Source organism: Rousettus aegyptiacus, unplaced genomic scaffold, assembly GCF_014176215.1.
Source record: "Rousettus aegyptiacus isolate mRouAeg1 unplaced genomic scaffold, mRouAeg1.p scaffold_m13_p_6, whole genome shotgun sequence".
In the NCBI taxonomy this organism is placed as follows: Eukaryota; Metazoa; Chordata; class Mammalia; order Chiroptera; family Pteropodidae; genus Rousettus; species Rousettus aegyptiacus.
The window spans coordinates 56,224,355-56,250,838 of NW_023416309.1; the positions used below are offsets into that span (position 1 = coordinate 56,224,355).

The following is a 26,484-nucleotide window of genomic DNA, read 5'->3' on the forward strand; positions in this document are numbered from 1 at the left end:
CTTCCCTCACCCTCCCCGCATAGCTCTTCCTAGTCTCCCCTCGGTCTCTGGACTCAGGGGGATTTTTTGATCCTGTCACTATCACTCGCTCTGCCTTTCTTTGGGTTGCTCAGGCTCACAGATTCCTGGAGCCATTGCAACGGCCTCCAAATATTTTGATGTATTCTGAAAACGGATGATCAATGTGGGGTGTCAAGAATGATTCCAAGGTTGTTCTGCATAACTGTCAGAAAACGGATCTGTTTGCTGAGCTTGGAAAGAGTGTGGTAGGGTTTTTGTGGGAGTTCGAGGGCCCAGTTGTGAAATGGAAAGATTAAACGAATCAAAGAATAATGATTAGAAAGGTTAGTTCCTTCCTGGAGTTTCTTTTCCTAACCTTTCCAGAGTTTATTTTCACTTTTACTTGTTTTTTCCTCTTTCTGTTATTGTTCATTAAATTCGCATTCTTTTGTACCCAGAATCCATTCGCTTCTTACCACCTACACTACTATCACCATTTCTTTTCTAACCATTCCCAAACCACTGTCCGTCCGTCATCCCACGTCTGGGTTATTGTAATACCGCCTCCTTTCTCCCCTGGCACTATATACTCGACACTGCAACCAGATGATCACACGGAGTTGAAATCATGTTACTTCTACATCAAACCCAAAACCATACAATTGCCTGACCCGTCTCCCTCCTTTCACCCTTGAGCATGGCAAAAGTTGGCCTTTAACACTAATAGTTTTATTTGCAAAAAGAAAAAATGGTTTGCGCAACTATCAAGGGTTATACAGAAGAGGTAATGCCTGGGGTGTGCTGAGCGCTAGACGCACGGGAGGATGTAGTGCGGGAATCGTTCTGATCGCCTCAACCTGCACTTCTCAGCCCTCCGTCAGGGGCGCTCGGGCACGCTGGCCTCACCCTCGGAGGACTTCATTTCCCAGGATGCCACTGAGCGGGGCCGGCCGGAAGGCTGCGTGCCCTCCGCGGGGCATGATGGGGGAGTTGGAGCTTTCCATCATGGCGGCTTCCATTTCGGGCTACACCTTCAGCGCTGTGTGTTTCCACAGCGCCAACAGCAACGCCGACCACGTAGGTGCCGGGCCCCCCGCCGTGGCTGCTGGGGCCTCCAGCTTCCGTCGCGGGCCAAGGCGGGATCACTCGCGGCTCGCCCCCTCGGGCTCCCGGGCCGGCCTGAGGGTCTAGTGACCCGGGCTGCTCCCGCCCCTGGCGAGCTCCTGCTGCCCGGGACTCTTTCGCTCCCCGGATGGGCTCCCTCATTGGGTGCCTTCCGCCACCCTACCGTCCTGGGACAGCAGTCTCAGGTTTAGCAAAGCTGTCCTTGCCGGCTGCTGGCAGTGTCAGGAGTCGCTTAATGGAAACCGAGCGCCTGCCCCTCCCTGGGTGACAGGCTTCTAGACTGGAGAGGGGAGCCCGGGGTCGGAAAGGAGCCGAGGCACCCAGCCCCACCCGCTCGTCTTACAGGTTGTCGTGGGGTGCGACGAGGGAAACCATGGCTGTCACTATTCGTACTTGTTAGATATGATCGTGTGTTTTCTTCGCCTCTACTGAAAATGGAGAATTTAAACAGGAGTGGTAGGTGTAGGGTCTACTTGCCTTAAAGTTGCATGTTTAGTTCCTTGGCGAATGTTCTGAGACCGCGGAACTAAGTCACAGTGAAATAGGGAAGTGACAGGCCTTCGTATGAGTGATCGGAAATGAATAGGCTTTGGAGCCCACAGAGGGAGCAGAGCCTGTCTGCGTCAGTGTCTTTATTTTTCGGATTGTCTTTTAATGTCACTGGCCTCTGAATGGAAATTCTTTCAGAAACTAGGTAATTTTTTTTTAAAATCTTTAAGCGCGTGATTAATTTGTTCATTAAATTGGGGATTTTTTAAAATGATGTTAATAGTGAATTAACACATTCATTTTGTGTGTGTGCGGGGGGAAGGGGGGTGTTGTGTCATTACAAAGCAAAATAATATCCCGCAGAAGACGGAACTGGATTTGGTCTGGTGTCAGCAATCCATTAATGAAAACATTTCATAGAGAGGTGATTCCATTAGTAAATTGGATAGCATTAATGTACCTTTCTTCTCTTCAGTGCTGATGATAGAGATTAATGATAATATACACAACATGGGTTTTTCCAGAGGCGGCTCCTGTCTCTGGACACTTAAGGCCTTTGATACTGCAGCCAGCTATTTAATAATGTAATGAAGTTCCACATATACGTGGTTTGCGATGCTCCTAGTGTCCGTGGGAGTATTGAATATGGTTTAAATAATGCTTCTTAGTCTCTGTAATGTTTGGATTGCCTGATAATATCACAGTTTATGTATAAGACAAGATTATTGTCAGAAGTTACCTGTTGAAAAGTGGTTGGTTTTTCTACAACTTGCAGTGAGACGGCCATCATGCTCGGATTGTTATTAATTTAATTCAAGAGCTCTCTGTTTACTATCTATGCTGTGCCAGATATGGTGCTAGACTTCGTGGAAATTTTCACCGATAACAGTAGTTTGTGACTGTATCATAAAAACCATACGTGTTTATATTAACCTTGCCACAATTATATATGTGGAATACTTTAATTTCAATCATATTTCAATTTTATTTATTTTAAAGTTGAAGAACCAAGAATTTGCCTTTGTAGTTCATTCTGGTTTTGTCCAGGCAAAAAATTAGTTTAATAGAGCTGGGGTTAGCAAACTTTTTCTATAAACAGCTACGTAAGTATTTTAGGCTTTGAGAGCCATGTGCTCTCTGTAGCAACTACTCAACTCTACTGTTGTAGGGAGAAAACAACCACCGATGATAAATAAATTAGGGTGACTGTGTTCAATAAACTTTATGCACATTAAAATTTGAATTTGACATAATTTTCACACTGAAATATTATTTCTATATTAACTTTTTTCAACCATTCAAAAGTATAGAAAGCGTTCATTCTTAGTTTGTGGGCTGTACAATAAAAGGCATCAGGCTGGTTTTAGCCCAAACACTGCAGTTTGCCTACTCTTGGTATAAAGTAACAGTGGCTCAAATAATCCCAGACCAGTAGATAAATAAGCATTTGTTTTATACTTGGCTTAGAATGTCTTGATGTCACTGTTGACTTTTTCAAACTGAGGGCTATGACAGAGTTGCCAAGTGAAAGAGAGGACGCTCATTTCATTAAATTTTAATTTCAGATGAATAATAATTTTTTAGTATATTATTACATTAAAAATTGTTTGTTGTTTGTTTGAAATTCAAATTTAACTGGGTGTCCTGTGTTTTTATTTGCTAAATCTGGCGATTCTAGACTGGAACACTAGGGATCTTAAGGTCTTAAGTACTGTAGGAACTTTAATTTTTTTTTCATTTTGATTAAAATAATTTTTTTAACCTATTACAAAGTTTCCTTTAGTGAGAACTCAAAACCGAAACACTTTTATAAGATAAAAAAGCTTCTTTAGTCAGTGTTTCTCAAACTAGTAGTCAGGATGCCCCTTCAGGCCTGAGAGGATATTTCTCTAAGGGGAATCTCTATATTACTCACATTTGAGAAATGCCCTGTAATGGTGACTCCACTCCCCTAATCCAGTACAAAACTATGCTATAAAAGCATCTGTCTCTCTTTCCGCACCCCCTCACATTCTCTCTTTCAACCAGGAATGTTCTTAAACTTCTTTAACCGATTTGAATGATCAACCAAGAGTAGGAAGGTGTAGAGTACAGTGCATTGTTTCAACCAGTTTATTCAGGCAGTACGTACTGAGCACCTTCTATGTGTTAGGCACTGTGCTAGGTGCTGAGATATAGCAATGAACAAGCACGAAGTTCCTGCTCTTAGTGGGGGAGAGGCATTCATTTATTTATATAAATATGTATTGTGGCATTGAGTGAGAAGACAAGAGAAAGAATGCAAGGTAAAGGGGACAGAGTGCCTGGCAGATGCTATTTCCATTGCATTGACCAGGGAAGCAACCTAATGAAGGGAAGGAGTAAGCCATGTGGGTATCTGGGAATGGAGGTTCTGGGACAGCCTATGTGTTTACCCCTCTGCAGGGAAGTTATTTTGACATTTAGGGTCCATGTTCTCCAACTGCTTATGCTGAACATGACAGCAAGTATCAAATAGTAGGTTATATGCTGAGTAATCCAGAATCGATTCTGGTGGCGTATATTCTCGAAAGGTGTAAATAAACTGACGTCTGCATTATTAGAGAAAACCTTTGACGTGCGTGCTGGGTTTTATTTGCTGAGATTCTAATTTCCCACACCAGCCTATACAAGAGCAGTTCATTCATTGTGCGTTGTATTAACTTCTTTATCCTTCTATCATTAGTAGTGGTTTTGTTTGTTTATTTGTTTTGGGTTTTTTTTTTTTTTGCAGTGTTTTTAAAACAATGAAATAAATTGTATGCTGTTGCAAGAAAAGAAGCTCGGAATATTTCTGCTTCCTGAGCTTTTTCGACATTGGTTATTATACTTAGTATCATTAAGGTGATGAATTCACTCTGCTCATTTTTACTTTAACAAAAAACATGGAAGACTTGATAGGATTAAAATAATATTTCATCTTGTATGGAATCCTTTTCTCAAACAATCAGATTAGTAGATCTCAGACTTTACTCTTACTTGTTGGCTTATAGAATCGTAGTTTACATGGCAAGCATATTTTAATCATTGTTAAAATTATTATAAAATTCCTCTTAATTCCAATGAAAGTCATCAGTACTCTTAGTCTGCATCTCTTCTTTCTTACCTTCAGGAAGGGTTTCTGCTGGGAGAGGTGAGACAAGAGGAAACTTTTAGCATCAGTGACTCACAAATCAGCAACACAGAATTTCTACAAGTAATTGGTAAGTTTATCACTGATCTTAGAAACACTGTTTTGTATATATACTGTTTGTTTGTTCTTTGGCCCTTTACCGGTTTTAATCTAAAGGATTAGAGTACATAGACAACCACTAAAATCACAATGCAAATTGTTTGCACTAAGACATGATCTGAAACGTTTGTATCAGTTATTGTGAACATACAACGAATCACGGTAGGTTTAGGTATTGTATAAAGCTCTCCTTTACCCACTAATTCGTGTGATTTTTATTGAATTGCTATGTGCTGTTGCACTTGATGGTCTCTTCAAAACCACTGTGAACCTCAGGTTTGCAAAGTAGGCTATCCCTGTTGTCAATGTCACCTCATCCTGTACTGAAAGGATGTGTTACACTGCTGTTCTTGGAGGGGTCTGGCAAAGATGTTCACTCTTGTTTACATGAGATGTTTGCTAAATTTGTACAGCCTTCTGAGGACTAAATCGAATACTTGCTTTGGGGGCGATCACGGGGGAGACTGCAGGCTGTTCATAGATGCGCTTACCCGCTTCGGATCTGCCTTCTTTTCATAACTAGGGGTCATAGTGCTTTCAGCCGCACCTTGAGCACAGCACCAGGTAGCATATCCTGATGCTCAAAACGCAGCGAGGGACATCCGTTTGCTTTTGCAGCCAACAGTTATTGCAGTGTGAGGCATGTGCTAGGCAATGCGGGGAACCTCCAGGTACAGCCCTGCCTTCCAGGAGTGTGGGGAGAATGAGACAGGTGCACACACAAACACCTGACCGCGCGGCATGAGTGCTGTGAGGGAGGGATGAAGGAAGTCCGTGAGTCGGCATGGAAGTCCGCCAGCGGGCGGAACCAGTGAAGATGTCATGAAGGACGTGAGCTCAGGGCCAGGGGGCGGCGCGTCTGGAGGACACAGCAAAGAGCGCGTGAAACATCCCGGGGACCCGGCCTGTTTCTGTGACTAAAATGCAGTTTGTGTGGTGGAGGGTGGCTTAAAATACTGCTGGACGGTCAGGCCGTGTTGAGGCCAAGTCATCAATTTCAGGTCGGTTCCGATCGCCTAGGACATGAATTGGGAGTCCAGGGCGAGGACTGAGGTGGGGCCAGGATTGGGGGAAAGCGACCAAAACTGTAGAGCCCGCTACCGCAATACCGACTTGTAAAGACTTGGTACGTATAGGGTGCAGCTGCTCTCTCTTCAAGGTGGGCTCCCCCCCAAATTCTTTACAATCTTAAAATAGAGAATTTGGTTTCATTGGACATCTGTGTAATTATTTATTGTTTGCAATTGGGTTTTCAAAATTAATTTGGTAGATGAAGGTTAAAATGTCAGATGTGGTTAACTGACAGCAAGCCGTTCAAGAAAGAGCACTCTTACATGGCATGATCAAAAAAGTAGCATTTCTGATGAATATTCTAGCTGTTTTTAAAGAAATACAATGATAAAGTAATTCAAATTTTACAGTATACTGTAATAGCCAAGGTACTGATTCTTTGATTCATAAACCTTTTGGTTCTTGCAGTAAATGCCAGTTTCCATGTATTGTAGATATGAAGAAGTGCCAATCAATAGAGTTCCAGTTAATACAGAGCCACGACAACCACCTTTTGCTGTACAAGTTTTAATTCATTACCTACATTCAGTTCATTGTTTGAAAGGATTATGGATCTTAGGGCCAACGTGTTTACTAGTATTATTTTAAGTGTGTTGTTATTGTAATATTTTTATTTTAAAAATAAATACATATCATGGATTAAAGACTTAAATGTAAGACCTAAAACCATAAAAATCCTAGAAGAAAACATAGTAAACTCTTTGACATCGCTCTTAGGAATATCTTTCTGGATATGTCTCCTCGGGCAAGGGCAACAAAAGAAAAAATAAACAAATGGGACTGTATTAAACCAGAAAGTTTTTGAACAGCAAAGGAAACCGTCAATAAAATGAAAAGGCAGCCTATTGAATGGGAGAAGGTATTTGCTAATGATATATCTGATGAAGGGTCAATATCCAGAGTACATAAAGGATTCATAACAACTCAATATCAAAATAAACCAACAATCCAATTAAGTGGGCAAAAAGACCTGAATAGACATGTCCCTAAAGTAGACATACAGATGACCAACAGACACATGGAATGGTGCTTAACATTACTAATTATTAGGAAAATGCAAATTGGAACCACACGAGATAGCACCTCACACCTGTCAGAATGGCTGTCATGAAATAGGCAGCGAACAGCGAAGGCTGGCGAAGGTGTGGAGGAAGGAGAACCCTGGCGCATTGCTGGTGGGATTGCGGATTGGCGCAGCCACCGTGGAAAACAGTGCAGAGATTCCTCGGAAAACTAGAGATAGATTTACCTTAGGATCCGGCAATTACATTTGTGGTTATTTATCTAAGAAAAATGAAAAACCTAATTCGAAAAGATATATGCATACCTATGGTGATTGCAGCATTGTTTGCAATAGCCAAGGTATGGAAACAACCTAAGTGTCCATCAGTAGATGAATAATAGAAGGGGTGTGTGTGTGTGTGTGTGTGTGTGGCCATAAAAAAAAAGAATGAAATGTCATTTGCAACAGCATGGGTAGACCTAGAGAGTATTAAGTGAAATAAGTTGGACAGAGAGAGATAAATACTGTACAGTTTCACTTATACGTGGAGTATTTTAAAAAATGAACAAACAAAATGAAACAAATAGACTCATTGTTTGATGGTGGCCAGGGAGCGAAGGGGTGGGGAAGATGGGCAGAAAAGGGAAGGAGTTAAGTATAAGCTTCCAGTCATAAAATAAGTCCCACGGCAGAGGGAGTAGAGTCAGTATTGTAATGACTATACGCTGACAGATGGCTACTAGGCTTACCATGGTGGTCACTTCGTAAGGTGTATAATAAATGTTGAATCGCCGTGTCGTACACCCGAAACTAATATAATGTATGTCAACTATAGTTAAAAAATAAATAAATCCACATTAGAAAATGTAAACCAGGGACTCTGGAAAACCTGGTAAGGCCAAACATCAGGGAAGTGCCATGAGTAGTATTCCATACCAGTAGTGCGAAGAAATTCTCTGGCCTCGCTTAAGCTCCAGAATAAGATATTTTAAATAAAGTAAACTGACCAAATTCATTATTTGTTGAGGATGTCTGACTCCATGCACAGCCAACCTTACCTGACTCTATACAATAAGGAGGACTTTATAGAGAATATCACATTCCGGACATGAAATATCTGTCTTGTTTTGCATACGTATCAATTGTAAAAGCTGTGCTAAATCACTTGAAGCAAGAACCATCCGTCCTCAGCTCTAGGGAGGAGACGCTAGAAGAATCCTGGGTCAATGAGATGATGTAGTGGCAGTTACTGGAAAGGAGGGAAGAGGGAGGAGAGGAGAAGCAGGGAGGGAGGTGAGCAAGACCAGCAGTACCTCCCAGTGGGGAGGTGTAAGGAGTGTGTGCAGAGACCCCGTATGTACATGTGCAGAAGATTCGACCGCGTGCTTGAGCTGTGGAGGCGTGGGCAACTCCGGGGCTGCAGACCGGGCTGCCCTGCCTCTGCCTGCTCCCGAAGGTCCACCTGTCAGCTGATGTGCCCGCTAACTTCATTCCCATCTGCAGCTTTGTCGTGTTGGAGAATGTCACTCTGTTTTCTCCATGGAGTCCTTAGTTAGATATTGCAAAAAATCTAATACGAGAAAGCTTTAATGTCTTTAGGAAGTACCGCATGATGTGTAGAGCGCATCCGTGGTGTGCTTCTAATCCAGGTTGTAAATCATGAAAGAAGTCCGCTGGGTGGCTTGATGACGGGAGGTGTACTCAGAGTTCAGAATTTACTCTAGGGATTTTGTTAAGCAATATATTCTTTCCTTTAAAGTAGAAGATGTGTTTTTTCTTTTCCCTGAACTCTGAGTAACGTTTTTGCTGCATTCTAATTACTACAGATATCTCCGCAACAACTTACTAAGGAATACTGTATCATTTTTGGTGATAAAAGAAGGCACTGTTTCTAGATGAGGTTTTATTTGTATCACTATGTCAACAGCTGTGCCAGGCAAATGAACTTTTCTTTCCTGTGGAAGTTTTGCATCTGTGCATGTGTTTTGGCAACATTAACAGCCGTACAGATGCTAATTGGCCCATGCCTTTTAGGGTGGTGGTTTCATTTTAATTGAGTTAAAATTGTAGCCTGTAACTCTGGGCTGTGACACTTTAAACAGCAGGTAATGACTCGCTGTCCAGGAGAATGTTATTAATAGGACTGAATGGCTATTTAGTCTCATGGTCTTATAACGCAACCCAGACCTTAAGCCCCCTGACGAACTTGAAGAAATTGTTCACTCTGGTTAATCACCAAATGCAATCTTTTCAGAAACCATCAGGATCTGCCTTATAAATAATGGCTTCCCTCGATGCTGGCCATCTTCGTAAGGGTTAATAGACTTCCAGAGTTGCCTCCTTTTCCCTTCAAAACACCTGGCCCAAGTTGTCATGACATGAGTCGTTAGTAGGTTATTGATGGTAGGGTGGTTAGGGCCCTCTCCCCAAGCTGTCCTCACAGCTTTTATCCACCTTGATTAAATGCTTCCAGCCAGTGTTACCTTTTCCTCTTACGCTTTGTTTAAATAAGTAGGATTGGTAAGGGCACACAATAGCTTCATGTTCCTGAATAAAAGCTTTCAGGTGTGGGCTCGCCAGACATGGACAGATGGAAACAGGGCTCTTGTCCTCAGTTTACTTTGTTTTGAGAATGTGTCCCTGAGTGTAAGTGTGAAGAAGGCACACTGCCTTCACTAGTGTATACAGAGCACCTACTCGGGAGAGGAAAACTATCTTTTATTTTCTGAGACTTTGGTAAAAAAATAAAAAATAAAAATAATAAAATCCTGGGCTATTTTATAGTTACCCGTATTTTACATGGTTAACTAAGATGTATTTTCTCTTTCTTATTACAGAAATCCATAACCATCAGCCTTGTTCAAAACTTTTTAGGTAAGCCACATCCTTCTTTGTAGCTTTTAGTTATTAAAAGATTAATTGATTGAAAACCAGTGAATTTAGGCCTGTAGCTGATTGTGACTTAAAGGGGCATCCAAAATCACTTCTTTAGGGAGAGCCTTCGTGCATGTGGCACTGTGAGGGTGGGAACAGAGGAGGTGTGAGTCAGCGATGCTTGCGGCCGAGTAGGCGTCTTGGCCACAGTGATTTGGAATGGACGCCTTCCCACCAGCCTCCCTAGCAAGGGCTCTTCAGCCACAGGGAAGGAAGGGTCACGTGGAGAGGAAATAGTTTAACGTGTTTGTTAAGAGGAATTACAAATGCTCAGTATTCAACTTTAAAATGTAAGGAAAGAGAACGTAAAACTTTCTTTTTGTGTTTATTTAAGTTAATATACACCAGTTGCTTATTATGACCAACTAAAGGACAGAAAGAAAAAAATGGGAGGAGAGACATTCAGAAGGGAGAAAGCAAATGACAGAGACACGTGGAGGTGTGGAGGTGAGAGAGGAAAAGGCCACTGTTTGCACACACAGGGCTCTGCTCCGCAAACCTCCACCTCGCCCTTCGCCTTCCGTCTTAGCTCTAGACCTCTCCAAACCCTTTACCTTATGCCTGGCATGGCGATGCCAGCTCTGTGTGTCTTCAAACCCCCTGAGGCCCTATTCTGCCTTCCCAGAAGCCAGGCCAATACTTGCCTTGCAGTGCTGCCCACACTGGTTCAAGTCAGCGTTCCTGGTCAGCACTGCCTTCTTGAGACACCTGCCAGCTCCTCGCTCCCTGCGGTCCCCGCTGTGTGTTCCCTGCAGCTCTCACCGTGACCACTCTGCCCTTCTCAGCTGGCCCAAGCACCCAGCCTCCTGCACCCAAGAGCTGCTGGGGACTTGTATCGTATTCACTGCCCTCCCCGACACACACACACACACACACACACACCTCTGATTATTGCAGAGGATTGTCATCATGGAAGATAAGTACCTGTGGATAAGGCCTCAAAGTAGCCAAGAACCTCATCTTTTTTAGATTTATACAGAACCGAAAGAACGGGAAGACAAACAACCAGCAGTTCATTTGGGGAGACCCTCAGGGCACATGAAATGATTCAGGCCCCGGTCCATGCAGTGCCTCCGTCTGGTCCATTAAAGTGTCTGATTTGGCCCTCACTGTCCAGAGCTTTGCCAAGTGTCCTTGCTTTGACTTTCTGAGGAATTCTATAAAACACTGTCAGCAAAGTCATATCAGAAAAAGAACTTAAGTTTAAATCATAGGCTTGTAATTCTTAGAGCTAAAAGAAACTTCAGAAATCATCCGTCTACTTCAAACTCTTTATTTTGCAAAAAGGACATGTAGGCCAGATAGGTGTAGGCCAGATAGGTTAAGGGACTTGCTCATGGTCACACATGGAGAGCCAGAGCTGGCGTCTCCTGACTCCTGGGTCGGTGTTTTTACCATACCCCGAACTCCTTCCTGCTTTATAAAGCCCGGGCTTGTGGTGGCATTCCTGAAATCGTGACCAGTGGTAGAAAAGCCCACCTGTCATTATGCCCGGACCGCTCACCACCGGATCCTGGTGTGATTGGTCTATTTTAGGGCTGAGCGCTCTCAGTGTGAAGCTGGCCAGACCTGGCTTCAAACCTGCCTCTGTTATCTATGATTTTTTTAAATCTATGATTTTTTTAAATCTATGATTTTTGAAATCTATGAAGCTACTTCACTTTAGTGTCTTTACCTACAAAAATGGAAGTCAAACTTGTTGACTTTATGGGCTTAACTAATACCTCCTGCACTGAGGCAAGAATGAAGTCACGTGACAAAACATGCCCCTGAGTTGTTAGGCATTCAACAAACATTCATCTCCCTCCGTCATCTCTCAGAAAATGAGTTCCTGCATTCTTTTTTATTTTCATAAGTAATTCATACTTACAAACAAGGAAAAGATGTCACAGGTGTTTGAAACCGCATATTTTATAATTGCTTGCTATCAGCACCTAATACCCTTTGAATGTAACAGTCTCTTGAGTATTCTTTGATGCCAAAGATGCCTTACATCAGTAAAGCATTTAGATGGATTTCTCTTTATATACCTATTGAAGAGAAACAATTATACTTTTATTACCAACTTTCGGGGTTAGGTGACCCATAGATACATGTAGCTAAGCATATCCATGTCACGATACCACATAATTTTAATACAATTTTTTACTCTTTAAATAAACAGTTTTTATGACTATGCAAGCAAAGTTAATGAAGAGAGTTTGGACAGGATTCTTAAGGATCGGAGAAAGGTATGTTCTGTTTGTTGCCCATTCTGATTTGAAATCGCTCCGTATCTCATCTCCCAAGCTTAAAACCAGAAAGGAATATAAATGGAACAATGCGATTCTTTGTTAACATGTGAGAGCTCCGTTACCCTGAGTAGATTCTAAAGGGAACTGCGGGTGTGAGACAAGGGTCACAATATAGCAATAGGAAAAAATTGGATATTTATAATATTCCATTACGTAAAAATCAGAAGAAAAAATGAACTAACGCAAAAGTTAACAATAGTTGAATTGACTCTGGGTGGTTCTACTTTGCGATTTTAAAAACAATTTGTAAATATTTACAAATTGTAAATATTCATTAAATTAATGAATGTGTAAATATACACATTCATTAATTTAACAATTTTTACTTCAGTACGTAAATTCCAGAAAAATAGATCGGTCATCAAACCATCACTTGAGGGAAAAAAGTAGCAATTAAAGTTTTCAGCTTTTCAAACAGAAAACAAAATGCCTTTGTTTAGAAGCAAGTATCGTAAAACTGCTTTTACAAGATCACCTGCGGAGGAAAACGAGCTGGCGGTGCGAGCCGCGGTCCCTGAGGTGTCTGCGGAGCGGCCTCGGGGTTCGAGCGCAGTGTTGGGGACCGTCTCACTCTCGTGCCTCTGCTGGGTGGAAAGGCAGAGAGAAGAGCGGGGAGGGTGACAGGAGGAACGGGCAGTGTGGGGCGTGGGTCGGAAGACAGAACCGATGGCCCTGTGGGTTTCGACAGACTCGGGAGCTGCTCCGCGTGGCAGGGTCAGACCAGCCGCCCGCCTCCACCCCCTCCTGGGAGCGGGAGCAGCCGCGGGCGTCGGGGGCGTCGCGGCCCAGCGCCCTGATGTTTCAGCCACTTGCCCAGGACCGTTCGTTCTGGGATCTCTGACCCGTCTGTCCTTCCTCTGCCGGCGACCGCCATCCTCCTCTTCCCATTTCTTTTCACATTTTAAGTAATGAATCTTTATCGTACTTCCTAAAACTAAAATTTGTTTCATGAAAATTCTTATTGAAGCACAGTTTTTTAGAGGACTCACTACATATTAAAAGTACCAGAAAGTATTTTTTTTTTTTTTTTGAAATTGATTAAAAACTTTAAAGTGGAAAAAGTGAGTAAAGACGATCAAGGGGAAATTCTCACTCACACACATCCACAAATGGTGAAGAAATAAATGAAAAGATGTTTAACTACTATCCGGAAAGGCAGAGTGAAACAATGGATGCTATGTCTTTGCCCATTAGATTGGCAGAGTGTTCTCGGATTGCCGGCATCCGGTGTTGGCCAGGCTGTGGGAAGCGGCACCCTGCAGGCGGCGGGGTGTAAGTCGGTGCAGACATTGAGGAGGAGAGTTTTGCAATAACAGAATTTTAAATACGTAGTGCCACTTCTAGGAATCAGGCCCAAGGAGATAATGACGTCTGGGCACAAAGATATGAAAAACTGGCATTTTTGGCCACTTCAGCTCTGTGCCAGGCCGTGTTCTAAGCATTTTCCAGGTAGTGACACATTTAATCCTTGCGACAGCTCCGAAGTAAACATTGCTGGTTCTGTTGTACATTTTACAGTTGAGGCAGCTCAGGTTAAGTAACTTGCGTAAGGCCACCAGCAAGTAATGGTGTAGTCAAGGCTTACACCCAGCAGTCTGGCCTCTTAATCCGGTATACAGCAATGTTTGTAGCAACTTTGCTTAATAGCAAGAGTCTTGAAACCAATCTGAGTGTCCACCCGTGGGGAATGAGTAAGTACATTGTGCTGATAGCTCCGCACTATGAGAAATGAAGCAGCCACTAAAAAGAATGAGAGGTCCTCGTGTCACAGCGATCTCTAATGTTGAATGAAAAATGAAGTATTATAATTTGGGCCTATTTTATGTAAAAAGAAAAGTCTGAATGAGTGTTTAAATATATGGAAAAAGAGCCAGAAAGAAGTCAACCAAAACTTAAAAGCGGATGCTTTGGGAAAGGGCGTGCTGCTGATGAAGGGAGACTCGATTTGGCGTTTTCTTAAAATTGTATTTTATAATTAAAAAGACATGGAAAAAAGGACTCCACTACGTTAACTACTGTGTGGTTTTTTCAGTAGTAGATGGGGATACATCTCCGAATTAATTTGGGGGTTTAAAATTAGATTTGTTTTGCTGACACAGGAGACATAGGTTGTTATCTGAAGTTAACTTTGCTTTTCCTGAGGTCAGGATTCTCAAAAAAGTTAAAAGTTGGTCTGCAGTTTTGATTTTATAGGATTTTGTGCTAAAACAAATGTTTATATTTTCCTTTGCAATTAAAGGTGTGAATTTTTTGTTTCAATTTACTTGGAAATTATGTATTATTTTCCATGGTATTTGTTAAGGGCAGGAACTTTTATATTTTAATACATTTCCTTTGGCGCCTTATACATAATATAAACTCTTTGAGGAATTTTTTCCCCAGAAATCTAAATTTCCAGTACAAAAGCAAAGATGATGTAAAATCTTTAGATGACTGAAAAGCATTATAGTTGATTCTAGTTTGGGTCTTTTCCCCAGGAAAGGTACAAAATTGTATCTTTACCTCAAAAGGGTTATTGTATTACATACAAAGGTACATTTGAAATGTTAGACTTAAAAATACATGTGTACTTTAAACAGTACCTGGCATACAGAAAATATTTTAATTATTATTAACTCTTGAGAAAAGTGGCGGTGGGAACTTTTCAAAAATTCTTTGCTAGGCAGGCGTCAAATCTAATGTTTAATTGAAAATTATAAGAATTGAATGAAAATTTAGTAAGTTGAACTCATAGAAAATAGAACTCATATAAAATAAATGGATAGTAATTTAAAAAGTTCTCTGAGACGTAGAATTATCCATCAGAAAATATGAGCTAATGAAGATTTTTGTCACAATAGCATCTAGTACATAAAATGTAAAGAAATAGCTTTACTAAAAAAGCATGACTCTCAAATATAGAAACTACAGCATTGCTAAAACATTATAAAAAATATGTTAGGTTTAAAATAGAGGCTAATGTTTTCGATATGAAAATCCCCCAATAGGTACAAGGTGGCCGCTTGCTGAATTACTGCTTTTGCAGAATCCATGTTGTGTTTAGAAGTTTACACAGCCTCAGGTTTGGGGCTAAGGCCAAAAAAGCAAGTGAGAGGAGGATTTACACCTTCTGGAAGCATCTGCTCTGAAGTAGAAAATGGTAAACAGAACTGCCACCTTAATTTTATCATAAGGCCAAAAAGAACACAACCTAAAAATGAGTGTACCCAGTATTGGGGATCATTGCTTTGGCTCCATAAAATATCATTGTATGCTTAGCATAGAGAGCAGGGAGGAACATCTTTGTGACAAATTATCTGTGAAACTTCAGTAGAGATGAGGTTTTAGGGAAAGATATCCCTAATTTTTCATCATGGCCCAAGCATAGCTATCAAAAATGTGCTTTTTAGCATCAGTGACCTAATTTTTAGTAGCTTTACAACTAGCTCGTTAGCTCTAAAAGGTAGACTCATAGATGTCACCAATGTGAATATAAATCGATCAGAATGATGGAAGCATTCTTTTTAGCAAGCATCAAATGAATAAGGTGATTACTATTAGTCGATATCTAAAATAAATTTATAAGGCTCCCTGCTTCCTAGAAAATACAGCGGAATAAAACAATTGAAATCCGCATAAGTGAAAAGCATCCAGTAGCCCCTTGCAAGTCTGTTGGTCAGCGGGTGTTTCACAACAATGGCCAGCGTGAGGAGCGCTGCTCAGCTCTTCCCAGGGACACAGACGGGCTACGGGACAGGCCCGTGCTGCAGAGGCGCTCCCTCCAATGTCAAGCGCAGAGTCCTGAGGCATCAAGTTTAACACGTCGTGTTCTCAGATCTTTTTTAAGGAAAACTACTTTTCACTTTTTATGACCACCGTTTTGTGGCTAATGTGGAATTTGTTTTACAGTGGAGAAAGGCAGGCTCCAGATTTTGGCTGTCACTCATGAGCTTTGTGCCTTTGGACAAAACATCCCTTGTATAGGATTTATAGTGTCAGTAATGTTTGGATTTTCTTTTTATTTGAAGAATATCAGAATTAATTGCTTCTCTGTAGTTGGAAGTCGCGCTTGATGTCCCGGCGTACCCCTCGAGGGCAGGCACTGTGTCTTCATTCCCTGTGGCTCCTTGCGACATGGTGGAGAAAACGCCGCTCACATCCCAGGGGCCACGATAATCAGTGAAAACAACTTAACGATAATCAGTGAAAACAACTTTCATAACGTCGTTAGCTGTGGGCCGGGGACAGGGACTCCCTCCCTTCCTAGTGAAGGTGCCAGAACGTTATCTATCAGTCTAACAATTTTATCACTAACAATTTTAAACTACCTTTACTTCCTAAAACAGGATTTTCACTCAAAGAGTTTATTTCAAAGAAAGAAGCTATATGGTTATTCTTCTAGTAAAGAATCATCTCTACAATGGAGATTTGCAAATTTTAGTATGTGCAAGAAAAAAACTCAATGGACTTATCTTTAGAGTCCTGGCTCAACCTTTAGAGGTTCTTATTCTGCAGGTTCGGGTGGGGCCAGGAGCATCTTAGTAAGCTCCTAGATGTCCCTTAGGCCATCTGTCATCCAGATGCCCAGCAGACCACATTATGAGAACTATTCTCCCAGAAAACATCAGTTTAGTTCACTCAGCCAACTTAGGTAACCTGTAGTTAGAACTGACGAAGCTAAACTATAAAAATCGTATTTTTTGAGGTATAATTGCCACACAGTAGACGGCACATTTATAGCGTACGCTTTGATAAGTTTTGATGTGCCCATCCCCCATGAAACCATCATCATCGGCATTATAAGATAACGACCCCGTCTGTCGCTGCCAAGCCTCCTGTCCCCTTTTCTCATCCCTCCTCCTCGCCTCTCTCCCTGGTCGACCACTGATCTGCCTGTTGTCACTACAGCTTAGTTTCCACTTTTTAGAATTTTACATAAATAGAATCCTCTGCGCATACGTTGTTTTTTGGTCTGGTCTCTTTCACTCAGCATAATTATTTTGAAATTCATCTGTGTCGTGTCCATCCCTTTTGATTACCGAGCAGGAGTCCGGTGTGGCCCACCACAGCTTGTTTACCCATGTGCCTGTTGATGGACGGTTGGCTGGTTCTTGGTTTTGAGCTATTGCACATAAGCTGCCACGAATAGCTGTGTACCTTGTTTGTGTAAATACCTTCAGAACGAAGTTCGTAAGATTGCATGCGATCTTGAATGCCGTTTTTCTCCAGAAGGTTATCGGGTGGTACCGATTCCGGCGGAACACGCAGCAGCAGATGTCCTACAGAGAGCAGGTCCTGCACAAGCAGCTCACCCGCATCCTGGGGGTGCCCGACCTCGTCTTCCTCCTCTTCAGCTTCATCTCCACCGCCAACAGTTCCACTCATGCTTTAGAATACGTCCTCTTTAGACCAAATCGAAGGTAAAGAACACATTGCCACCAGCCTCACATAAACAGGAAAGATGTTGGTAAAAGTAGTTGAGATAGATGACTTTGAAAGTATGTTTCGGCTACGGCCACGCCTCCCTGAGCAAGCCCGGTCCCGTCTGATCTCGGAAGCTAAGCAGGGTCAGGCCTGGTTAGTACCTGGATGGGATACTGCCTAGGAAGACCAGGTGCTGTAGGCGTAAAAGATAAAAAATAAGGGATCGTAAGCTGACCAGGTCCTTGCAGTCTGTGAGGTCAGCCAAGGGTGCCTCACCTAAAAAAAAAAAAAAGAAAACAAAAGAAAATGTGTTTCATAACCTCTTTAAAGAAAAGCTTTTATAATTCTCTTTTAGCTAGTTATCTTTGTAGTTAAGGAAGGTATTTTCCTGTCAGTTAGTTGAATAAATTAAAATTGTTTTTGAATCAAGGAGCATTAGCATGACATCTTAATTATGCATAAATTCTTACAGGGAATGAACAGTTGGGAATCATCATTTGCTTCACTGTAATCCTTTATGGAGAAATACAGTTTTATTGCTCTGGAAGTCTGATTGTAATTTTAAAACATTTCAAAGACAAAATTGTAAAATTGATCCACCTACTGGTTAATGAGGGTTTTGCATTGTGAACTTGTTACAGCAAAAATAAAAAAAATAATCCTGTGATCGTGGTAAACAACAGAAAAGTCTCCCTCCGGGCGTTCACTTGCAGTGGAATAAATTAAATTGACATTTGTGAAAGTAACTATTCATTGTTAAATAACCATGTGCAAGATTTCGTTAATTAATCAGTAGGTATTGAGCACTTAAACCTTCTTAGCACTCAGCCACTGGAGGGTGCAGAAGGTGTATAAGACATGGCCTCAGCCCTCAAGGAGTTTACAGTCGAGTTTCTACTTTAAGGGAAGGGCAAAAAGTTTCTAATTCCTGCGTCCCTGGGTTGTCTGTGGAGGCAGGTGCTCCATGCCACCTGTTAGTTCACCAGTGCAGACTCGGCCTCCTGCGGCCAAGACCCGTCCGCAGGCAGAGCGACGCCTTTAACGTGACCCCTTCGCTCTTCCCCACAGGTTTAATCAGAGGATATCCCTTGCTATTCCCAACCTAGGCAATACCAGTCAGCAAGAGTACAAAATGTCTTCAGTGCCAAATACTTCTCAGAGTTATGCCAAAGTTATTAAAGAGCATGGGTAAGTGGCAAGGTAAAATCAAAGTTTTTGTTGTTAATATTTAAAAGGTTTATGGAGAAGTGTGAAGTCAAGTTTAATATGACTGACATTGAAAAACGTAGTGAGATGATTTCCTAGACAATCACCACTATATGTCAAAATTTTATTCTTATTGAAAACATAGTTTACTTTTACCGTTACTTTTTTTTTCTCATTTGCCACAAATTTTTTTGTAATTGATATGAAAATTTGGATAGAGTATGTGTATTTCTGAGGTTTTAATAGCTAACTGGAAAATGGATAGCTTTTGATTGTTTTTAAGTCGTCTTAGTCACATGGGCTCTTTTCTATTTCTCTTTTGTAATTCTAGTGGTGTGGGTGTTATTGCCGAGACATTGTCACCTCGGACGTGCAGCATTTAAGTGTTAGATGAAGGCAGAAGTGATAGGAAACTGCCTTTCAGGTTTATAGCAGTTCCGATAACTACGAGTTTTTTCTTCTGTCTTTTAGTACTGACTTTTTTGACAAGGATGGAGTAATGAAAGACATCAGAGCCATTTATCAGGTTTATAACGCACTTCAGGAGAAAGTGCAGGTAACTGATTTATCTCCTCGTTTTCACCTTATTTGTATTGCCCAAATGCTTTTAATTCTACCTTAATTTTTAATAATCTCCCAACTGACAAATGAATTGTGGTCCACGAGTCAGAATGTACTCTCCCAAAGTAATATCAGATGTGTAGAATAGTTATTCCCGGCAGCCTGCAAAAGCCTGTCTCATTTTGTGCCTGAAGTACAGTGTTAACATTACTATCCTAAGTCCTTGCGACCCCATTTATAGTGTTTTTTCTAGGGAAATGTATCCGAGTTTAAAGAAGGGTTGCTAAGAACACAGCTATCTCTTCAGCTGTCTGCTAAGTAGAGACTCCATCGAAAGGCAGCCACCCCCGGCAGCCCTGCTTCCTGCCTTCCTGTTCCCTCACTCTGCCCCCGGTGCCTGCATCGAGGGGGAGGATCCCAGCGGAGCCTGCTCATTCCTCATCATTCACGCAGCAAATATGGAAACATGTCCTGCAAGCCAGACACTGAGCTGGGTGCTAACAGTACTTTCCCACGTTCTTTTCATCATCCCCGATGCATTCTTAGGAGTAATTTGCTCTAAAATCCTAAGAACAAAAGAGGCTTGGAGGACAAGGAGGAAAATGGTGGATCTGAAGAAGCCCTCCCAGGCCTGGAGAAAGCTTCGCTTTGGGGAAGAAGGCCCCAAGGAATAGAGGGAAGGATGAAGGCAGCCACCGAGAAAGAGGAGAGCGGCCCGAGGTCAGGCTGGGGCAAAAGAAGAACGCGTCCACCGGGCAGTTTCCAGTGTTAGTGTCCAAATCAGGGTCATGGTGTGCGTAGCCGTATCAGGAACTTTCTGCAGGCTCACTGGTGACTGGCCTGCTTCTGGAGGTTTCTGGTATTCCTGCTATGGAAGGAACGTGTGGTGAAAAACAGCTTTTTGTCCCGGATTCCTGACCACGCTCTTTTCGGACTGTCAGCACTGTCTGTTGGGCTTCTAAGTGGCCATCGCACATTTTACTGCCATTGAATAAGGCCTGCTCTCAAAACACCAACGTCACGTAGAGTGCCCCGGTAACGCGTGGTTAGAGGACACAGACGTCATCTCGAATACTCACCTTTTATTAAAGCTTGACACTGAGACTTACTTTCTTTTTCAGCTCTCCCTAATTATAAATATTTTCTATAAATTAATCTTTTTGTGTCATTCGAGTCGTAATTTCTGGTTGTAAAGAAAACTCGAAAGCATCTCATTCCTGTCTTTTGTTTGTCCTCTGTATGTTAGACTGGTATCAAAAATTCTCTTCATTTCAATAAAAATGAATAACCCAGGGAAAATACAAATCTTTCCCATCTTATACTTATTTTTCAGGAATTCATAAGCTAAATAGCATAATCATCTTAAAATTAAGACAGCAAGCCAGAGAATAAGAGCGGTGCTGGTCTCTTGGACCTTCATGGCTTTGTTCTCCCTGACATGTCTGCTTTTTTTAATGCGATGATGTAATCAGTGCAGTAGTACGGAATGCCTGGCGCTTGGGTTTGAAGCTGATTGTTCTTGTTGTCATTTTTTCCTCAGGCAGTGTGTGCAGATGTAGAAAAGAGCGAGCGCGTTGTCGAATCTTGTCAGGCAGAAGTGAACAAATTAAGAAGACAAATCACTCAGAGAAAAAATGAAAAGGAGCAAGAAAGAAGTGAGTTTCTTATTAATTTTACCATTCAGCATCAGAGAAAAGTCTGGTTTTAAACATCAAATTATACAGTGAATTACGTGAACCCTCGTGTGCTCATTGAGCCTCCAGTTAGGCCACGTGGGAGCAGCATCCGCTGCTCTTCCAGCTTCCAGAAGAGAAGTGCTGTTCCGTGGTACCCTTCTCAAGTCTCTGAAACTGAAAGAAAAGGACCAGCCGTAGAGAGGCCGGAGCAAGGCGGAAGAAATCGTAGGACGCGATCGATGCAGACCAGTGCCTGTGTTGCTTGCCGGGATCTATGTGCAGTGCCCGTGAGGTTTCTCACGGAGTCGCCTCCGGCCCACCTAGCACACAGGGGCTGCGGCCTGTGTTCACGCAGCCACGTATGGCACCACTTAAAACGGTTTTAACTTTATATTTGCTGCATAGTTAGGGTCACAACAAAGGCTTTAAACGTCTGTTTATTGGTAGCCATGAAGGAATGGATGCCATTAAGGTAAGGAACCAGCTGGTTGAATGAGAATTAGGCCCAAGAACTGTTCATTCCAGCCTGGCAACAGGGATGTTTGCTATAATGGCACCAGATTTAACATTTGTCAGTAAAATTTATAAAATGTATGGCGTACGATATCAAGTGTAAAAGAGAGAAAGGTGTGGCAAAGCTTTTCTAAATTAATAAGAATACTCGCAGAGCAATTTAAATGCCATTTATATTCCCCAGTAAGTGGCGTCTTGTTCATTTCTACTGTTATAGTTTTCTAGGAATAAAAAATGCAGACAGGGATTTATGCACAGGAATGTTCATCATAATTTTATAATTCTAAAACCTTGGAAAGAACTTATTAGAATAGTTAAATAAACAACAGAATAGTTGAATACATTTTGGTATATCTATGTGGTGGGATATCGTACAGCCATCGAAGTGACTTTTTAATGACATGGGATAAAGCAAAATATATAATCTTAAGTGAAAACCCTAAGATATAAAATGTGATGAGCTGTGTTTTAAAACCGTGTGTGTGTGTGTGTATACACACACGTATGCACGCGCACACCCAAAACACCTACAAGTTTGGATAATAAAAGTGGAGTTCAAGAAAGACGTGGGGGCCTGACACCTAAGGTTTATGTTTTTTTTTAACATAAAAACATAAATCTTATGCTCTTTTCACCAAAATTCGAACTGTTATCTGGGTGATAGAATTATTGGCTATTTTGATTTTTTAAATTCTTTTCTAAGTTTTATAAGAGTACGTAAATATACTTCAAAAAACTTAGAGGCAGTAGACTCATAGATACGGGGCTGCTTCAGAGCATTTCTGAAAACATGGCGAAATTGTGGCCTAGTACCTGGAAAAACTGGCCACCTGGCAGAGGGCTCTTAAACTTTTAAGGAGAAAGAGACGTATCCGTGTATTGTGACAGATAGTCGTAAAGAAGTACGTTTGTCAACGTGAGGTTTGTCGAGGTGAAACCCCACGTTCCAGTGGCTGCCGAGGGCCGTGAGGAATGTTCGTTTGATCCCTCCGTCCTCAGTCCTCACCGTATTTGAGCACAGTCAGTAGCCAGTGAGGGAGAGAGCGCAAGATCTGGAGTTAAAAGACTTGCACTTTGCGCATCAGGCCCCCCTCTAGCCGTCCCCTTCCTGAAGTCACTTAATCTTCTGGAACTCTGATTTCTTTGCCTACGTAATGGAAACAATAATTAATGACAATAATACTTCCAGAGGCTGTTTTGGGGCTTAAATGAATTAGCTATAGAAAAATATTTTTATATTATGAAGTACTCTGCAAATGTAAGACAATTAGTGGTAATAATCAGTTTCACCTTGTGTTGCTGTTTTCCAGAACATTCAGATTGACCGTTTAATGCATTGAGGTGCACGGCAGGGAAACTATAGGGAGCGTTACAGTTTTCTTCCTCTTCTTCACCCAGGATTGCAGCAGGCGATGATAAGCAGACAGGTGCCGACCGAGAGCCTGGAGCCAGTGTTCAGTCCTCGGATGCCGTATTCTGGGTTTGCAGCTGAAGGTGGAAGTCCGCTTGGAGATGCAGAGGCCTCTGACCCTCCGCCCCCTTATCCCGACTCTCACCCGAACAATCAGGAGAGTACTTTGAGCCATTCTCGCATGGAAACCAGTGTCTTTATGCCTCGACCTCAAGCCGTGGGCTCTTCTAATTATGCTTCCAGCAGTGCCGGACCGAAGTGCCCTGGGAGTGGAGCAGCCCTCCCTCCTTCCCGAAGAGCAGCTGAAGACAGCACGGAGGGGTCCGACGACAGCGACTATGAAAATCTGATCGACCCGGCAGAGCCCCCTCACAGCGGATACTCACAGTCGAGGGATTCGCGGCCCGTGACGCATCCCGACGGGGGCTCCAGGAACACTCAGACCTCTCAGATCTGACGGAAGGAACTCTCCGCTTCGCCCCGTTTTCTTAATGGCTTATCGAGAGAGTTTTTTTTGAGGACTTATTCTGGGGGAGAACTGCTTTCTTGGACCCCTGGGCTCCCAGGAGAGTCCTCGGGCACAGAACTTGTAGGGGCCTTGCACCCACGGGCCTCACCTGCGGACGCGGTGGGCAGGTGTCACGACAAAATCATTAAGATAATCAAATTGTCCTAATTCTGGTGCGATTCATGGATGTACTGGTAAATTTAGGCAAAGTGAAACTTAATCAAAGTAGTTTCTGTTCTTTAAAATAAATTGGAAAGTAGAGACTGAGCACAATTAGTCTATAAATGTTCTATAAATCAAAAACTTACCTCTTGCACTATCATGCCTTGAAATTTACTTTCTCAAAGGGAAACAAGTTTAGCAGCAGCCTTCAAAGAACCTTCTTTCTATGATGAGCCAAATTCATCTTTGCCAGAAGAGAAATTTTGATAATTCCAAGAAATCTGATTGGAACAAATTGGATGTACCTTCTCTTGTCTGCATGACTTTGTGAGATCAAAAGAGAGGGCTTTGTTTCCACTTTTTTCTACTAGCCTGATACGTATTGTCACTTAAAATGGTTGCCTTTAAACAAAATGTAGAATACTAATTACCAGTAAGTAATCATCCAAATAAGTATGTCATAACATAAATTCCTTATTTTTCTTTTGTGGAATTACAGTGACTGCTGTGTTGCACTAGCCACGTTTATGGTCTCTGTTCTGGAGTCTTGAATGAAGGACACACAGCAGCAGGTAACAGAGAGCAGTTCCGTTCCAGACCTGCGTTTCACGACGCGGACTCCAGACACAGTGGGTTTAGCTGAGGTCAGACGTAAGGGAAGGGACATGACTCGTACAGATCTCCTGGCAGGTCCTAGTGTTAGTTTTATTTGTGGAGGAAAGACATTTAATAAGCTGTTTGAGAATCTTGGTTAATAAAGATTCGTTTTACATCTGAATAACCATACTTACTTCTTTTAAGTTGCCATTCAGAAGATGATTGTGGAATGTGTAGAGACTTCCTGTTGGGATGCACTTATATTTTTATTTAATTCCTGCTTGTTTTCTAGTTTTGCCCAGAATGTGTGAAACCACTAAAGACATTCATGAGCCTCGTAGGCTCTCGGTTTGCAAATGACAAGCTGTTGATGCTGAGGGCAGCCCCGGGGTCAGTGCTCTGGGCTGTTGATGCTGAGGGCAGCCCCCAGGTCAGTGCTCTGGGCTGTCACCACCTCTCCTTTGACCTAGGTCCGTCCTGGAAAGATCAGGAGGTTGTCAAAGAGGCTTAAAGTCCAGGTTCGGAAAAAGTGGTTTCCTTTTACAGGAGAGTTTGCTCGCTGAGCTCCAGGTCCGACACTAAATCAGACAGCACACTACGGACTGAAACCCGAGCCGCCGGCGCCGCCGTCCTCCCCGCGCGCGCCCCGCGGGGTCCGCGTCCCCCGCCCTCCTCGCGCGGCGGCCGCGGCCTCGGCCTCGTCCCGCTGCCGCTTGGCCGGAGACGTCGCGACCGCGCCGCCCGCAGACGTGTTCCGGTTCTGGCGGCCACCCGCGAGCGGCTTCGCTCCGCACCAGGCCGACTGATTGGGTTTGGAGCGCCGTGGCCATCTCTGTTCACGTTTCGACATTCAGGAATATATTTTTATTTTTATGCCGTACCGAAACCTACAGTGTATATCGGACAAAGCAGTTAATGTGACAATAAACACTTATTTAATCACGGTAGCGCGGTTTTCATGTCTGTGTCAGCACCCGGCAAGGTCTCGCTCGCCTCGTTTCCCTCCTTAGGGCAGTTCTTAACAGACTTCATTCCGTTTTTTAAAAGGCATTAAAACTCATCTCCATGTAGATTTTTTTTTTTTTTCCTCAGACTGGTTTTAGGGGAAATCCAAGAACACAACTTCCTAAAATGTTACCATCGGTTTCAAAGAGAATGTGTTACGTGTCAAGTTACTAAGGGAATTGAGTGTCAGTGGAGAATAAAATGGAATTTTTCCAAGTTCCCGAAAGGCATCTTTCACATAAGACCTTCTGAGATTGAAAGTGATTCAAGACTGGAGGAGGACCCGGTGCTCCGAGAGTGTCTTGGGACTCATGGCATTGCCGTGGCACAAGGCTCTGTGGCGAACGTGTATTCCAGATTCTGCGGGAGCCGTTCCCATTAAGTGACGTGTCCCGAAAGCCAAGGTGGCATTCTGTTTTCGGCAGGACTTTAAAACGTGGATCGTAGCCTTTTAAAGATTCTACTCTCCATCTCTAACTGTTTAGGAGGCTGGATTCTTTTAACTTAGAAGTCTGGAAGTGCTTAATTACATGTTGTAATTGGTTTTTCTGGAGAAGGATCAAAACAAAAATGGAAACCTCACCCGCAAACATTCAGACCCTAAGGATGTGTATTGTCAAATTCCAGACACAGTGGGGGGCAGGACAATAACTGCTTTAATAAAACAGATTTCAATCCACTGTCTTGTGAATGCATATTTTAAGGAGGTAAAAAAAAGTCTCAAGGAATATTAAATAAAGAGTATAATAGAAGTAATGGTTATTAACTCTTCTGGTTTGTCTTGACTGTGGGCTTCGTTTCAGTTGCTGAAAGATCTTCCCTCTTTTACAAGGTTCTGCTTCATCCTTTCCCACAGCAAACTTTAATTCTGCTAGACAGGGAGCCTGAAGGCAATTGGTTCTGCAAATGTGGTGCTAATAAATAATGGAAAATGTTTCCTTTTCAAGTTTATGACAAACAGATTTGGGAAAAGAGCTGGGACTTAGCTTAACTCTCTTTCTACAGTGATTTCTTGTGGTGCCCTAAATAAGGCAGGAGAGTCAGCACAGAGGATATGTCCAAATTGGGCTGCTCTGGGGGTGGCTCTGACCCCCAGCGACTGGAGGACGGGCACCCCCTGGCAGTGAGGACCTGGAACAGAAACAGGAAGGTGTCCTCTCGACTGCCAGAGGCTACCCGTGACCCAGAATGTTGTACTTAGAAGAGGCCTTCTATTTGTGCAGAGAATTAGCAAAAGGAAGTCCATGACAGCATTTTTCTAATAGCCCACCCCCGC

General features: G+C 42.6%; 1 protein-coding gene and 1 pseudogene across 3 annotated transcripts; both read left to right on the plus strand.

Annotated features, from left to right (window-relative positions):
• The first annotated feature begins 965 nt into the window (after positions 1–965).
• On the plus strand, positions 966–25,960 carry ABRAXAS2 (abraxas 2, BRISC complex subunit). 3 transcript variants are annotated; one of them, XR_004951387.1, is made up of 10 exons: positions 966–1,077; positions 4,745–4,835; positions 9,776–9,812; positions 12,037–12,103; positions 17,375–17,565; positions 18,638–18,757; positions 19,247–19,331; positions 20,877–20,991; positions 22,924–24,593; positions 24,634–25,960. XR_004951387.1 is itself a non-coding variant. In XM_016118493.2 (9 exons), the coding sequence occupies exons 1-9, from the start codon at positions 979–981 to the stop codon at positions 23,391–23,393; spliced, it is 1,275 nt and encodes a 424-aa protein (XP_015973979.2). In that variant the 5' UTR covers positions 966–978; the 3' UTR covers positions 23,394–25,960. The 3 variants fall into 3 exon arrangements, 1 of the variants encoding a protein (XP_015973979.2); XR_004951388.1 differs by having other exon boundaries at positions 990–1,077; positions 17,378–17,565; XM_016118493.2 differs by having other exon boundaries at positions 22,924–25,960.
• Positions 17,653–17,771, plus strand: LOC118604676 (annotated as a pseudogene).
• Positions 25,961–26,484: the final 524 nt, after the last annotated feature.

Bases quoted from the DNA above. Each gene is read 5' to 3' on its own strand.
- ABRAXAS2 (XM_016118493.2), top strand. From the start codon at position 979: ATGATGGGGGAGTTGGAGCTTTCCATCATGGCGGCTTCCATTTCGGGC. The intron at 4,836-9,775 runs GTAAGTTTATCA...TTCTTATTACAG, and splicing joins AGAATTTCTACAAGTAATTG to AAATCCATAACCATCAGCCT. The intron at 19,332-20,876 runs GTAACTGATTTA...TTTTTTCCTCAG, and splicing joins CACTTCAGGAGAAAGTGCAG to GCAGTGTGTGCAGATGTAGA.